The sequence below is a fragment of the Centruroides vittatus genome, unplaced genomic scaffold (genome assembly GCF_030686945.1).
Source record: "Centruroides vittatus isolate TY-2023 unplaced genomic scaffold, ASM3068694v2 contig_847, whole genome shotgun sequence".
Lineage (NCBI taxonomy): Eukaryota > Metazoa > Arthropoda > Arachnida > Scorpiones > Buthidae > Centruroides > Centruroides vittatus.
The window spans coordinates 222,215-237,508 of NW_027122552.1; the positions used below are offsets into that span (position 1 = coordinate 222,215).

The following is a 15,294-nucleotide window of genomic DNA, read 5'->3' on the forward strand; positions in this document are numbered from 1 at the left end:
GGCCAAACTATTCGGTTTGATTAACGCACGTACGAAAATTGGCGAAAATCGCATTATGGCAAGGACCCTGCTCTCTATTGGCCCGTAGTCACTACGTTTCGCCAATCGCGTTAATTCTTGACAGTTGCAGAGAAGGACCGCGAAGTGAAAATCTGAAAATAAATATGAAATTGAGTTGATAACATAATCGAACAAGTCGAGGAAGCTTATTTGTGCGAAATTCGCGGCCGTCAATGCCAAATAATTGTTCTCATAGACTTCGGAAAGCTAAATGCTTGTAATGAAAGTCACTTAGCGTGCACGGGCGAAAGCCTAGGGCCGTTCAGGCTACCAAGCTGTCTCGATTCTGTGAAATCATAACTGTGACTTATACCGACGTCCTATCTGTCTCTTTTCTCCGTTATCACCAGGCTATGAGTCACGTAATTGTAAAATGGGAAATCTACGACGGAAAAGTGATGAATCGAAAGTATCGTGCGCGCACGTTATGATGTATGCATAGGCATACGTGGACTAGAGCGATAGAGGAAAGAGAAAGGGAAGAGCAAAGACGAGCGCTTTAATAAAAAGGATGGGCTGGGTCAGACCCTCAGATGTGCGACGATTTTCGAACGAATAGGTGTTACGTGTTCTGATTTTTGTAATTATAAATTGTGAATACATGTGACTAATATTATTTTGTTTTTTATTTTGTGCAGGTTATAAGTTATAAATAAATATAAACAAACAACTCTAACCCGATAACATTAAATCTAAATACCAAAATGATTATTTTACTTTGTTTTTGTCATTTCTTACTCCTGTTTTAGGTATTCGGTATTCGGCCGATTAGCGAAAAATAAGCCAAATAGGCCGAATACCGAATAGTAACCGAATTTTCGTTGCATCATTAATATCGATATAGAATACAATAGCATATATTGTGAGTCTTGTGTGGTCGTGTAGAAACTGGGTCAGAATGGAAAATATAAATATACAGAATGAGGACTACATGTTTATACATTTAAATCGTAGCATTTTATATGTAAATGTCATATACAATGTATAGAACAATGTTCCTAAAGTTTTGAAATAAACGTGTATTTGTGTATAAAGTTTTTATGTAATCAAATTTGAGTACAATATAGAGCAAAATCAAAAAGAAAACAGTATTTACGTTATGAACAAAATATTAACTAATTTTTATATGATCAACATATTCACAACTAGACTTTGACTTGTTTATAAGACCTGTTTATTCATAAATTAATTTATAATAAATAAAATAATTCTTATCAATTAATGTAAATAATCTTACTAATTCTCATTATATAGCAAATAGGTCGTAACACTTGGATGTTTTACAAAGAAGAATTTATTTTAAATATATTATCCAACAAATTATGTTTTAAATTCAGTATGAATAATGTAAATGCTCTTACATATGTATATAGTTTGAAAATTTTGACTGTCTAAAAATATAATGCAAGTTTTGTAATATTAAACTAATACAACATAGGTTTTATTGAGCTGCAATTTGAAAAAATTGTAGACTTATAAATTTCCACTGTCGTTCGTCTGTCAGATTGTTTATCGTCTCTTAATCTCGAGAACGGAGTTACAGTGATAAAAAACGAAACAAGATATGAAAGCATTAGTGGTAGAAGCTCTGATTAACTGTATATTAATTTAATCCAAATTCTTTCCCCTGAAAAGTAGATGACCGGCACGATTCTATTGTTAAATGAAAAGTATGATGTACAGTACAAGGGCAAGTTACTACTATTTTGAGGTGGAAAGCATATAGTTTAGGTTAAATAAATTAAAAATATGATTAAAAATTGTAGCCCGACATCGTGACGATCTCACACTAAATATTTGCTTGTTATACTGTAAAATTGATTTTATGTTACTTTATACAATACTTTAAAAAAACACCTTTTCCTGTTGTTTTAACTGTTATTAATAACTGTTTTTATATTGTGATAAAAGTGTCAAGGATACGTGAACACAAATAAATAATTAAATAGTTTCATTTTTATATGCTAATTTTAGTAAGATTATATGTGATAGGCTGTATACTTAGAAGTGACGAGTAATTCTGTAGATAAAGACAGATAAAAACTTGAAACGTCACCTCCTAACATAAGATGGATCAACATTCGAATATTAACTCATTCGATTCAGCTAGTGTTTTCTCTCGTCTATTTTTCAGGTATGTAGGACTATTTAAACTTATTAATATTTGAAATTATACCGCATAATTTAAAAAATTATGAAAAAGTTGTGTGAATATATAATCGTACAGGTAAATTTATTAAAGTGCTATATTAACAAATGAAAAATTTTTGGTACGATTCAGATCCGTGTCTGAAAAGAGCTTGACTTAATTTAGTTTATTAATTTTTACAATATACATAAATTTTCGTTCTTGTATTATATTTAACGTATTTCCAGTGCTTTATATTACTATTTTTTGTTTCTACTTTATTGAGAGTTAAACTTTAAAACTTTTGTTATCTACGGTACTGTATACAGCCAAACCTGTTTTTATGCGGTCTTTTTTTGTGCGATTTTTTTATGTGATTTTTTATTTGTGCGGTATAGTTGGTGACTAGTCTGATGCGTTTTGTCATGTCTCACGTTGAATTATTATAGCATAAATGAACTTATTATAGTAATATTATTGCATAAATATGCGAAAAAATGAAAATAATTTATTTTTTAAGTCAACAAAACACCACCTGGACAAAAATATGTAAAACAGACGATAGACAAGACGATGCAGTCAAGTGCTGACATCTGTTGTCAATAAATTCTTTGTCTGTTTTAATTACGTTAATTAAACCTTCAAAGTGCTTTCACATTCCTGGACCATTAAGATAAGATTCATTTTAAAGCGCAAATTGAAGGTAAATGTACTGTATTATTTTTTCTATTTAGATATAAAATTTTAGGATTTTTATTTTATTTTTAGACATAATCCCTGAAAATGAATAAGGGCAAAAACAAAACGAAGAGGAAGGTAATTTCTTTAGAAACTAAGACTACGATTTTAAAACGAGTTATTTTATATGTGAGACTTTTTTTATGCGATCCCTATTCACCGCATAAAAAAATTATTTTTTTAATTGTGCTGAGAAAACTATTTTTCATAGCCACTCGTGAAGTTTCGTGCGATTTTTTTATGCGTTTTTTTTATGCGGTCCCTATCCATCGCATAAAAACAGGTTTGACTGTATAGTGATATATAATTCATTTGTACTATACAAACTAAAGAATTAAAGTTTTTCAATTACTTTTTGCATATTGCACTTAATAGAAATCTATTCGATATGTGTTTTATGTCAGGACTGTAATACCATATATATTTAATACTACAAGTTAAACACTTTATAATACAGTTTCCTTATTGACTCATGAATGGTCTTACCGTATAAATAGCATATGCTATTACAAATTATATTTGTATATAATTACCATTAACATCTGCAATTCAGTGTTGTTATTTCCACAACAGGAAAAAATGTACAGTATTTTTTATGCCAGATAATTATTGTTGTTCGAGTTATACAAAAGTCGTATATAATTAAATTATGTATTTATCTTGAATTTTAGATTCACGCAGGAAAATAAAACATAATTTGAGATAATAAAACAGCAGAAGTTATATCTTCGATTATTAGAAATAATACCAGTGATCACACTTTTGATAATTTATAAAGCAACACTACTGCATAAAGGCAGAAAAACTTGTCAGTTAGACTTTAATTAACATCGTTTTCTTCAACTAACAGATAAAAAATATTTACATTATAAAAAACTAAAAAATATGACCGTAGGTGAAGGCTGTAAAATATTTGATATATACAGTCATTATAGATATATATGTTTAATTTTATGAGGTAATAATGTAGTTGTTGAAAATACATTCTCAAATTTTACGTATGATGCATATCGGGTTGCAATTAACCGATTACCCACCGTACTGATATTATGACCATTACAAAAATTCATAAAGCCTTATCAAATGAGCTCACTCAAAGTTTAGAAGAAAGCTCAGACAAGATAACAAAAATGATATAAGCAATTATAAACCTTCATCTTATGCAGAATAGGTAGTGGCTATATATGAACTTTCTTCATATTCACTTTATGACAAATACCAAATGATGAAACATGAATATAAGATGAAAACCTTTCATCGATAGTCACTAAAATGGGAAATAAATTTGGTTATTTGACCTTTCTGTAGGGGAAGTAGATGGGAACATGTCAAAGTTATAATGAGTACTGCAAACGGAAAGTCGAGAAAAGGAACAGCGTTTATAAGTTTTGAACGAAAAGATGATTCTTCGCCGGCGATTTAAACATTCATCGGTGTTTTATTACTGACAGGGGTACACAAATACAAACATAAAGATAGTATGCAAGTTTGGAATAGTGGAAATGGCTGTCCGATCATAAAAATCAAAAAAGGTGTATTTTTTGCTCTTTCGCATTGCAGAATCTTTGTGAATTTCTTTTGCATCTCAACACTGAAAAGTATCATTGAACTAACGTACAGTTAAATTTGTAATGTTTCATATTATAAACACATATTCTAATGTTTAAATAATGCTTATTTATAGTTGCAGTAAATTTTACTACACACTAGGACTTCACTACAGTAAATTTGTTTAAATTACAATTAAAACATTTATCATTTATTAGTCTACAGAATAAGCGCCCATATACATATAATAATAATTTATCGTTCTCTAGTCTTTGAACTTCATCCCTATAACGAGATTCTCTCAGTAAGTAACTTGGTGTGACTTTTGTTCTGTGTATCATAGAAACATGAGGTAATGTATATGAAATAGTGAATGGAAAGAATAGAATAATGAGCCTAAAGGAATGGGCATAACATTAAATTTTATGAATTTTATATATATGTAATCATAGTATTTGTTATAACAGATTTCTATTAATGATAATTATTTTTTAACTTATAATGTGAAGACATAGTTGGTAATGTCAGATAGACTAGTACAAGGAAGTTGTTAGAAAATAAATAAATAAATAAATATTTTTCAGCTGGCTTTTTCCAATAATAAACGAAGGAAGAAAAAGATTTTTAAAAGATGAAGATCTATGCAAAACTTCAAAATATCATACTTCAGAGTACCTTGGGGATCTTCTTCAGAAGTAAGTTAATCAATCTTTAATACAGACTGTAATAAAATTGACCATTTTTCAGGAATTATCACTCTATCAAACCACAAAGAAATTTTACTATATATAAATATACAAGAATCGCGATTTAAGATTTTGTAGTATTTACGAAATTTATAGCAAAAATTTATTATGAAAATCGTTTTCAATTTTATTTGTATAAATATGATAAGTATGCAAGTATTTTCAATATAATAAATACTATTATATAACAGTGAAAACAGCGTAAAAATATTTAATTTTGTAAAAATACTTTTTTCATTTGTTTTTGTTGATTCTTCATTTCAGTTTTATTCAATGTTTTTCAAATATCATGATTTTCTATTTATATCGGTTCACATAATATAAATTGATTCAGATCATTATTAAAAAATTTACACATTAAAATCTAGTTTAATGTAAAAGTTGAAACTTTATCAGTTTTTACTTCCTGGCTGTTATAAAATAAGAAAGAACTGAAACGGGATGAAATTGGATCCTCTAGGATTTTTTCGAATCTCAACATCATGAGATTCTTAAACCCTAAAAATTCTAAAAATAAAATAAATATAAAATTCTAAAAACTATAGAAATATTTGCGATGAAGTGTGTATCCTTTATTATTGTTGAACTTTTAAATATGGGAGAAAGACTAAATAATAAAATTTTGCATGATATATCCGTTGTATATAAACAGTACTAATGGTATGATTGAAGTACAGAATACAAATACAGAATATTGAACGTAGTCATGTACGATATCTCAGTGTGGTTGGACTTTAATGAAAATTTTACTTGTAATTCGCATTTACAATATTTCCGAAATCTCATTTTACATTCATAAAGAGGCCTTTGTATGCCTTTTTACAATACAGGCATCTTTCGTACAACACGGTTTGAAAATTGTCAATATCCCCCAAACAATACGATTTCCGATATCGCTATCACACTGTTTTGGAAATCTTCCGTACAAAATCTCACAAGTTTAAAGTATAAATTCCGTTATTCGATATTTTTAATTCAAATTTCTCTTAGTAACGAAAGCCAATAGTATACGTTTGATAACTTTAACTTCTGGAACGTAACCCTATGTTTCGTATAGAACAGATTCTCATAACACGACACTTTTTGTAACGTAACTACCGTGTTATACGAGAAATACCTGTATAAAAGTGTTCTTAAATAGCATCTCATAACAGAAGGCATCACACAAAATTTTAAATTTAAGCTAGTGTTGTAGTGTATCATAAACCTTTAATATTTTTAATGGAGATTTTTATTATACTTCAACAAAATTACCTCTTTCAAGGCTTTGTAACGACTTAAATGTTATGTCCTAGTATAATTGAAAATTATCATGCTCCCTAATGGCCATTTAACGTCTCGTTCGCTCCAGTGCCAGAAAAGCGAAGCAAGAGCCCTTGCCAAATTTTTAATCCTGCATTGCTTATAAGGTGTCTAATGGATGTCACGCAAGTTTTTCAGAAGTTTATGGAATTTTGTAAAGCGTTCGAAAAATTAATACATCCTTAACTATTTGACTAATACAAAATGCGATAGATACATTTTCTACTGTATGCCTAAATAACAATAAGAAAAAAGTATGCTGGCATCACAGAGATGACGTGCAAATAAAGTTGGCCAAGCGTAACTTTTGAGCTTTGCATGTACAGTAAAACGTTATTTATTCGAATCAATTGGGGACTGGGGTTGTTCAGATAACCGATTATGTACGAAAAAATACAGTAGAGCATCGATTATCCGACCACCGATTAACCGACTTATCGGTTAATCGACCGCGTTCTAGTCGGCAAATTCAAATGTCCGCTAGTGATGTGGCGCTACAATATTTAGTTGTCTTGGCTACGTTAATATTATTTTTGTTAAATTTCTGCATGTTTTAGCTGGCAGCACTGGCTCGACCATGAAAGGGAGGCTAGTATTTAAACCAGGCCTAATACACTATACTAATAATGTATTTTTTCATACTTTTCGGTTATCCGACTTTTCAGTTATCTGACCAACCTCAGTCCCCAATTGAGTCGGATGATCGATGCTCTACTGTATATTAATCTGTCCGATGTTGAAAATTTTCTCCGTTGCGTGTCGCTTCGTGTTGAATTTTCGTGCATTTTAAGCCTAACGAAAATTTTTATAATAATAATAATCGAGGCTATTGTATGGTAAAAAATTATTTCTTTATTTTGTACAAACAAAATAAATAAATTGGAAAATATAAAAACATAAAAATTATACTTTAAGAGTAAATCTAGTATCAAAAAAGTTCGATTCACCACCACACAGTCCGACTGGAAGGCGTTCGGATAACCGGTTTTCGGATAAACGACGCTCTACTGTACTAATAAATAGCGTGATTCATCAAAATATCAGAATACAATGAATATATTTTTACAATAGCAGTAATTTTTCATAATTACAAAAAAAATATTATTGAGAAATAATTTGTTCATAACGTTATTAATCTTTATTTTATAATATTATTGGGAATTTTTCAGTTAAAGAGTTTTTAATGTGCTCATTCAATATCATACCAATAATAGATAAATATTTGGTTGTCCACACATTATTTTTTTATCGTTTATTTTCTAGTATAGAAAAAATTATTGTGTTAATTACTTTTGGAAGAGTGAATAGACCCAGCTGTCCTACTGTGAATGTCAATAAACCGAACCGCTAATTGTTTTATGAATGTAAACAAAAGATCTCTTCCTGATTAGAAATGTATCAAACAATAATGCAATTCTTTTATTCTAATCACAAAATAGTTTTACTAAACTAGTTTTGTTACATATGGTTACTTTAATTCTACTTTAACTTTTTATGCGATAGTTATAAAAAGTCGATTACCTGGATTGAAAAATAATTCTCTCTCGAAATATTACAAAAAAAATTATTCTGATTGTCAATACAGTCAAACTCTTTGTTGTTTTAAAAAATAGTTATTTTTGAGCATGTCACTCCCTGCCAGGACTTATGTGACGCTTAACCTTTCAGTAATGTGCTGTGCTGTTTAAATTAAGGTTTGTGCCATTCCAACTTTCAAGTTACAACAAATGAAAGAAAGCCGTTAAGGGCAGCTGAATCCCCACAATAGCAACTTACATTTCAATATTTTAGGGTTTTCAATTCTTAAGTTAATTTAAATCGAATTTTCTTTCAGAGAGTGGAACAAGGAACTACTGAAGAGCAATCCAAGCATACTTAAAGCTTTATTACGATTTGTTGGGCTGAAATACTTAATAATAATTTCGCTTTTATTTTTTCAGGTAACTTGTTTTACTCTTTCTTTAATGTGATTCTAAGAGAGCCATTTTATTTCGCTTACCATTAGTTGCGCCAGGCCTACAATGGGATGGACAGATGATGAGAGATGTTTTGACTTTATCAGGACAAAAATTCCAAAATATTCGGGCATTTTTTTACTCATAGAGATTTGTTTTCTTGTTTTATAGATTGGAAGGGTTTAGAGCCTAAGGACTGCGTTACAAATTTTGTACCATAATCCTATCTGCAACTATACAACTATAACCTTATCTGCATCCTTATCCATATATTATGGATATAATCTATGTACTATATCTGGATATTCCGATCATGTTCCACTAGAAAGTTTACATTCACTAAACTTCCATAGAATAGATATGGAGAATCTGTGGGCTACACTTGTTGGAAGTTGCCGATGAATCATATGTCAGAAGCAACAAGTAACTGATGAGACCAGAGTAATCAGGGACAAGAATGGATATGAAATAAGAACATGTGCGGATATGCTAACGTTATTCGCAATTATTGAAAAACTTTATATTATTAACAAAAAGCGATGTAACGGGGAGTGTCACAAAGTCATCGATGGGAAGTTTGTATTAATATAAGCTGACCGCTTACCTACTTTATTATAATCAACTCAAAGGTGACTTTTGACTGACTCATGCTACTTTTGATCAAAATAAAATTTCATGATAAGACTGAATTCGTTCATAAAGAAAATAAAACATAAGAATTGTTTGATGTGTAATGAAGCACGTGATATTTTTGTCGTGTTTACATCAATAGTTCGCATATATATGGCAGAGTGCCTGGTACGCCATAAAACTATTTGGCTCCTATGGATACGGATACAGTCTTATGATATTTTAAAACTACTAACATAGATATCATATTAGAAACACTTACGGATGTGGATAACGTATGGATATGATTATGGTACGTAGTTTATAAACCAGCCATTACTGTGCTGTCATTTGTCTATCTCATTTGGGTGTTATTAAACCTGATTTGCAATTCGTGAAACTTGTAATAAATTATTTTATGTAATTTATATATACATGTATACAGTATGTGTATGTTTGCAGGAAACGGTGGTAGTTGCAAGCCAAGCATATTTATTGGGTTTAACAATATATTATTTTGACAACAGATTGGAATGGAATCAACACAATATATATGTAACAATTGCAGGATTTTTTGGTGTAATTGCAATTTATGTTTTTACATATAATACTAATAGTTTTGTCACTGAGATTTATGGAATGAAATTAAAGATTGCATTTTGCACTCTGATATATAGAAAGGTGAGTATAAAACATACCACATTATTTATGGCTATAATTATGAATGATATGTTATTATTATGTACGATATTAATTTACCATAAATTTGTATATGCCAAATGATATTAAGACACCCTTACTCTTGGATATGCTTCATATACTTTCATCTCACTGAGAAACAACAGCATTAGAATTATTTATACACAATTTATTGAATGCTTTAGCTTATAATCCTTCATTGGAAGTATTCCATAAGTTATCACATTATATTTTGTACAACAAAATACTTAAAACTGTAAATTCAAAAATACACTTACTAAATAAACACAGCAAATATTTTGATTAAAGCCTACTATAAGAAGCAAGTTGGTGCTTTTTCGAACAATTAAGTCATCATACATTTCTTATTTCTTACAAATAAAGGGTTTGATACGATAAGGATCTGAAAATACGTTAAACCTAGAACAATTTATATAATTTTTCAAATAATACACTAATTATTTATGTTAATATAAAATTTACATTTGCAGGCAATTAGGTTAAGTCCTTCATCTCTAGGAAAATCGAATGTAGGACAAATGGTAAACCTTCTAGCAAATGATGTCTGCAAGTTTAATACTGTAAGTTGAAGATGATATTCTAATAAATAATATATTTACGACGTTAATATTTATGAATAAAAAATATTTATAGTTCTGAAGATTTAAAAAAATTAAAATACAATCTCTGAGCTAAAGTATTCTACTACTCAGAATGCGCTTGATCATTTGTTGTTATATATTAATAAATTAATAACTAACTTCTAATGCATATATATCGGATAGGTGTTGCATTGTATAAAGATTTATCTGTTCTAACTTTCAATCACCTGAACTTTATTTTTGCGAGATCGCACGAATAAGATAACAATTTTCTTCTGATTTTTCAGAATTACATTGTAAGTAATTAAAATTTTGCTGATTTTGGAAAATTTTGTAATGGCTTCTCTGCGAGTTCCAAATTTTAACGTCATACGTTGTTTAGTTTATGGAATATCGTTTTATTTATAAAATAATGTCCTTTATTGGGCTTCCGTAAATAGCTCTTAAAACTTCTTTGCAATAGCATAGCTAATTTGAAACAAGTTCAGCTAAATATAAATGTCCTGAGGGCTGAGGTGTTTTTCTTCAGAAAGACAAGAAAATATTTTTTCTCTGTTTTCGGGCGTGACAAAAAGCCAAAGCATTCAAATTGTTACTGGTCATAATATCCAGGCTATCTTATGGAGGCCTACCGGTGGCCAAGTGGTTATGTTCTTTGAATACCGAGAGTTCGGTCGTGGGTTCGCGCCTCGCCAGGACGTAGAGTTTTCCGGGTTTTCTCTACGTCTGTAATGCCTGAATAGGGAGCCGTTACCCTTAAAAACCTCCCGGAAGGCATTCTCCCTAGGCAGATGCCTACGTGTCGCGTTGTCGTAACTTAACAATTTTATAGAGACTATTATTTTTTGTAAGTTTGTAGAATGTCATGTAATTACATCACCCTTCGCAGGCAAACATCCATGTTGAAATGACTGTTTGTTGAGGCAATTACCAGTGACTGCCGTGACCTGAATTTGGTGAAATCAGAAAACCAACATCAGATTGGAAACTCGCCACAAATGCATGCCAACATACATAAGAATTTTTAACGCAATTGCATGTGTATGTCAGCGATTATTCACTGCAATTTTTTGAGGATCTGTGATAAATGGAAAATTGTTTCCGTAGGCTGAAGCTTGAGGATATGACAGAATAATCAGACTGCTAACAGTGTGTGTAGTAAAGAAATCAGATATATACAGTAGTGTGCAGAAGAACAAAATGTAGAGTAATATATCTACGACGTTGTATTATATATTATGCAATTATCCGAAAATGAAGAACATCTAGAAATCGCCATTCCTTATAATCTGGAACTATTCTGATCCTGTAAGTGTCAAATTCACGAAATTCTGCTGTGAAAGGAAGTGAAGAGTATTCAAATTTAACATGATCATTATATATAGGCCTATTGATTGTATTATATAGGTTTAATATAAATATTTTATGATTTTCCATAAAATTTTACGTTATTTTGAACTATATATTATTTTTAATCAAACTAATACTTATCTTACATCTAACGTTTTTTTTTATTTTCTTTATAGAACATGTTTTATTTCCCTTATTTATTTACAAATCCTTTCCTTGTTATCGTTACAATTGTGATGTTGTGGCAATATTATGGATGGACTATTTTAGCAGGATTTTTGGTTATATTTCTTTTCATTCCTATACAAATTGCATTGAGCAAATTATATTCAAAATTGAGGTAATTATTACTTTAAATTATATAGTTTTAATACAAACACACACACTCACCTAGAGAGATATCCCTACAAAAACACGCACAAACACACAGACACATACGTTTCTCTAATATATTCTCTATTAACATTCCACTAACGAAATTCGTTTCTTCATTTATAGTATTAATTTTAAGTACAAAGTAAACATTGAGTTTATATAATATTAGACGATGTAATCAATTAGAATTATCAGGTATGATTCTACGATGGAATGAGAAAATATTGGACCCCAGTCAGTCGACCCTGTCATTTAGATCTACAATCTTACATTTCGATATGTGAAATATTCTATAATACATAAAACAGTATAAAAATTATTTTAGTAGAATAAATATAACTGTTCTAATATTTATTGTATGAAAATTAAAAATTTCCATTATAAGTTAAGATTGTCTTTAAATGTTAGATGAGAATCTATATTTGTATAAGCGTATATATTTACTTTTGAACATAATTACTTAATGATAGGTTACAAGCAGCTAAATTGGGAGACGAAAGACTGAATCTGTTGAACGAGATGATTGCAGATATGAGATTAATTAAAATGTTCAGCTGGGAACTGCCATATGCTGAATTAATAGAGAATGTCAGAGCGTAAGTGAAATTAAATACAGTAAAACCTGTTCAAACGTAACACGAATAAACCGGAAACATTCCTAAATAGAAAACACTCGTAAGAACGTAGCATTGTTCTATTAAAATGCCCATTTAAAACGAAAATATACAAAATCAGAAGAAATCGGTAATGTGTAATTGCAGTTTATACAGGTTTTGCTGTACTTTTCGTTATGTTGATGTGCCATTCTTTAAATAATTATTTACAAATTTCTGAAAATTGTATTAATTAATTGTTTATATTTGCAGAAAAGAAATGAAAAAAATTCGAATGTTTTTGTATGCAAGACAGATATCATTAATTCTGTCATTTCCAATATCGAAATTATATATTTCCCTGACATTTCTTGCATTTTATTTAACTGGTGGACAATTAAACTCCCAAATTGTGTTCGTCACTATGACTTTTTCCATATTTATCTTCGTTAGCACCATAACCTTTTTTTCATCAGCAATGAATATGGTTGCAGAAATTTTAGTTTCATTAAAGAGACTTCAGGTAACTAATAATTTAAAATATAGCATTAAATTTATGTAATGATATTTTAAAGTAATAAAAACTGATATTTTCAATTTATTACTATAACTTTGTACAAAAGGTAAAAATAGACATTGTTTACATCATGCACCTACGCTTTAAAATATAATTTTTTAATGAAAACTAAAGTGAAATATTGGATTAAGAAAATACTTTCCTTTTTTATTGTATGATATTTTAATTGTGTAATTATATAAAATTATTTAAAACTTACAACAAACCTTCTAATTTACCAGATATTTGTAGATGAGTGTAAACAATCGAAATGCATGGGTACTTCTGTAATTAACAAATTTATTTTTACTATTTGTCAAAGTTTCTGTGTCAAAAGATTTGTAAATGATTTTTCTGCTTAATCAGAATTAAATTAATATTGGAGTAAATTACGTATGTAAATGTTTATCTAATTTTTACGATAATTTTTTTATTTATATGAATCTTATGACATGATTTAATTTTTAATATATTAATTGTATATAATGTATTGCTTTCTAGTAACTATTTCAAAACCTTAGAAAATGAAAGGAATTTCGTGTTAAGAATGAAATATGTGATAATTTTTCTTACTAATTATTACATTTAGACATAAATAATAATATGTAGCATTAGCTACAAAGTGCAGCTTGAAATAACACAATAATAATAATAATAAATTGTTTGTATTGTGGAAGTAATGACAACTGAAAAAATTCATTTCCAGATTCTAACGATCTGGATAATATTAAAACGGCAGATACAAGTATAATTTAAGAAAAAATAACACAAATAACTTCCCTGGTTATACTCTAAAACATGAAAATAATAAATACAATAAATAAATACTGTATTACGAAATTAAAATTGTACTTAATGGTCGTGCCCTGTTGATTTTGGCATCTTAAACGTGGTTGCCAGATTAGTCACATGTGTAACGCTGTCATGCTTCTCGATAAGTTCCTTGTTTATCTCAATCTTTTATACTACAATCTTCGTTTTAGCTGTCGTTGCTTTCACACACATGTAAGATTCCATAATTAATAATTAAGAATTATATTGGGATAGACATAAAATTTGTGCATACTTCTACAACTGTCCATACTTAACATAGATGTGTGATTTATTGTATTTATGGTTATGAAAATTAACATGTTATTGCAAATTTGGATTACACTTTTAGTTTATAAGCATATTTTAAACATTTTACATGATATTTTTGAAGAAAATCAAATTGAAATGTTTTCAGACAAAAAGAATATCAAGAATACTCTAATTTATGAGGTACGGAAAGAATATAACGCCGTACAATAGTAGAAAATTGTACAGGAAAGATGCTTTTAATCTTCCAGTATGTCATATATCGTTTTAAATGTTTTGTTTGGGAAGTTTCGAAATAAATGACACTAAAACTAAGACACATTCAAAAGATGTCGATGAAAAAAAATTGCAGGCAGATATTATTAAAATCGACAAATAACGTACAATATATGTAACCAAATACATAAAAAACAAAGGAAAAATAGCATATATTTTTAAAGCCGTATGTATGAATACACATAAACAAAGGTCAAAGTAATAATGACTTGCTTATAGCCCTCAAAACGCTTGTTCGAATTTTTTTTTTAAAAGAAGATAAAGTAGGTATTAATATATAGTCTGGCAATATATATTTGACTTATCACATTGAAAACTGACTTAGGTTAATAAACATAAATATCAGATGTACTGTACATATTTACTTTAATTTACATTTTACTTCGCATTAACATTGACGTTGCATGCATTTCAGATTTGTGTGTCCTTCTTCAGCCAAAATTTAAAACAATGCACAGAAACATTTCATGAATGACAATAAATATAATAAAACATATAATGTAATTATATATATATAAATTATTATTAACTACATTATTTAGTTATAATTATTATGATGTTGTATATATTCCTAAGTACTATTTAAGATTTTCATAGCTCTTTAAATATTTTCTCAAGTTCTCGATAGTATAGAAAGCCTTGATTCTGACCTTAAATTCACTCCCAAACTGTTCCTA

At 29.1% G+C, this 15,294-nt stretch overlaps 1 protein-coding gene across 1 annotated transcript in view; it reads left to right on the forward strand.

The window, feature by feature from the left end:
• The first annotated feature begins 2,124 nt into the window (after nt 1-2,124).
• LOC136982513 (ATP-binding cassette sub-family C member 4-like) overlaps nt 2,125-15,294 on the forward strand; it is a 37,726-nt gene continuing 24,556 nt past the window's right edge. Inside the window, exons 1-8 of the mRNA XM_067279008.1 lie at nt 2,125-2,194; nt 5,059-5,169; nt 8,357-8,462; nt 9,549-9,767; nt 10,277-10,366; nt 11,914-12,077; nt 12,583-12,708; nt 12,979-13,228. Of these exons, the coding sequence (XP_067135109.1) occupies nt 2,130-2,194; nt 5,059-5,169; nt 8,357-8,462; nt 9,549-9,767; nt 10,277-10,366; nt 11,914-12,077; nt 12,583-12,708; nt 12,979-13,228 (1,131 nt within the window). The 5' untranslated portion in view covers nt 2,125-2,129. The remainder of the gene's footprint in view (nt 2,195-5,058; nt 5,170-8,356; nt 8,463-9,548; nt 9,768-10,276; nt 10,367-11,913; nt 12,078-12,582; nt 12,709-12,978; nt 13,229-15,294) is intronic.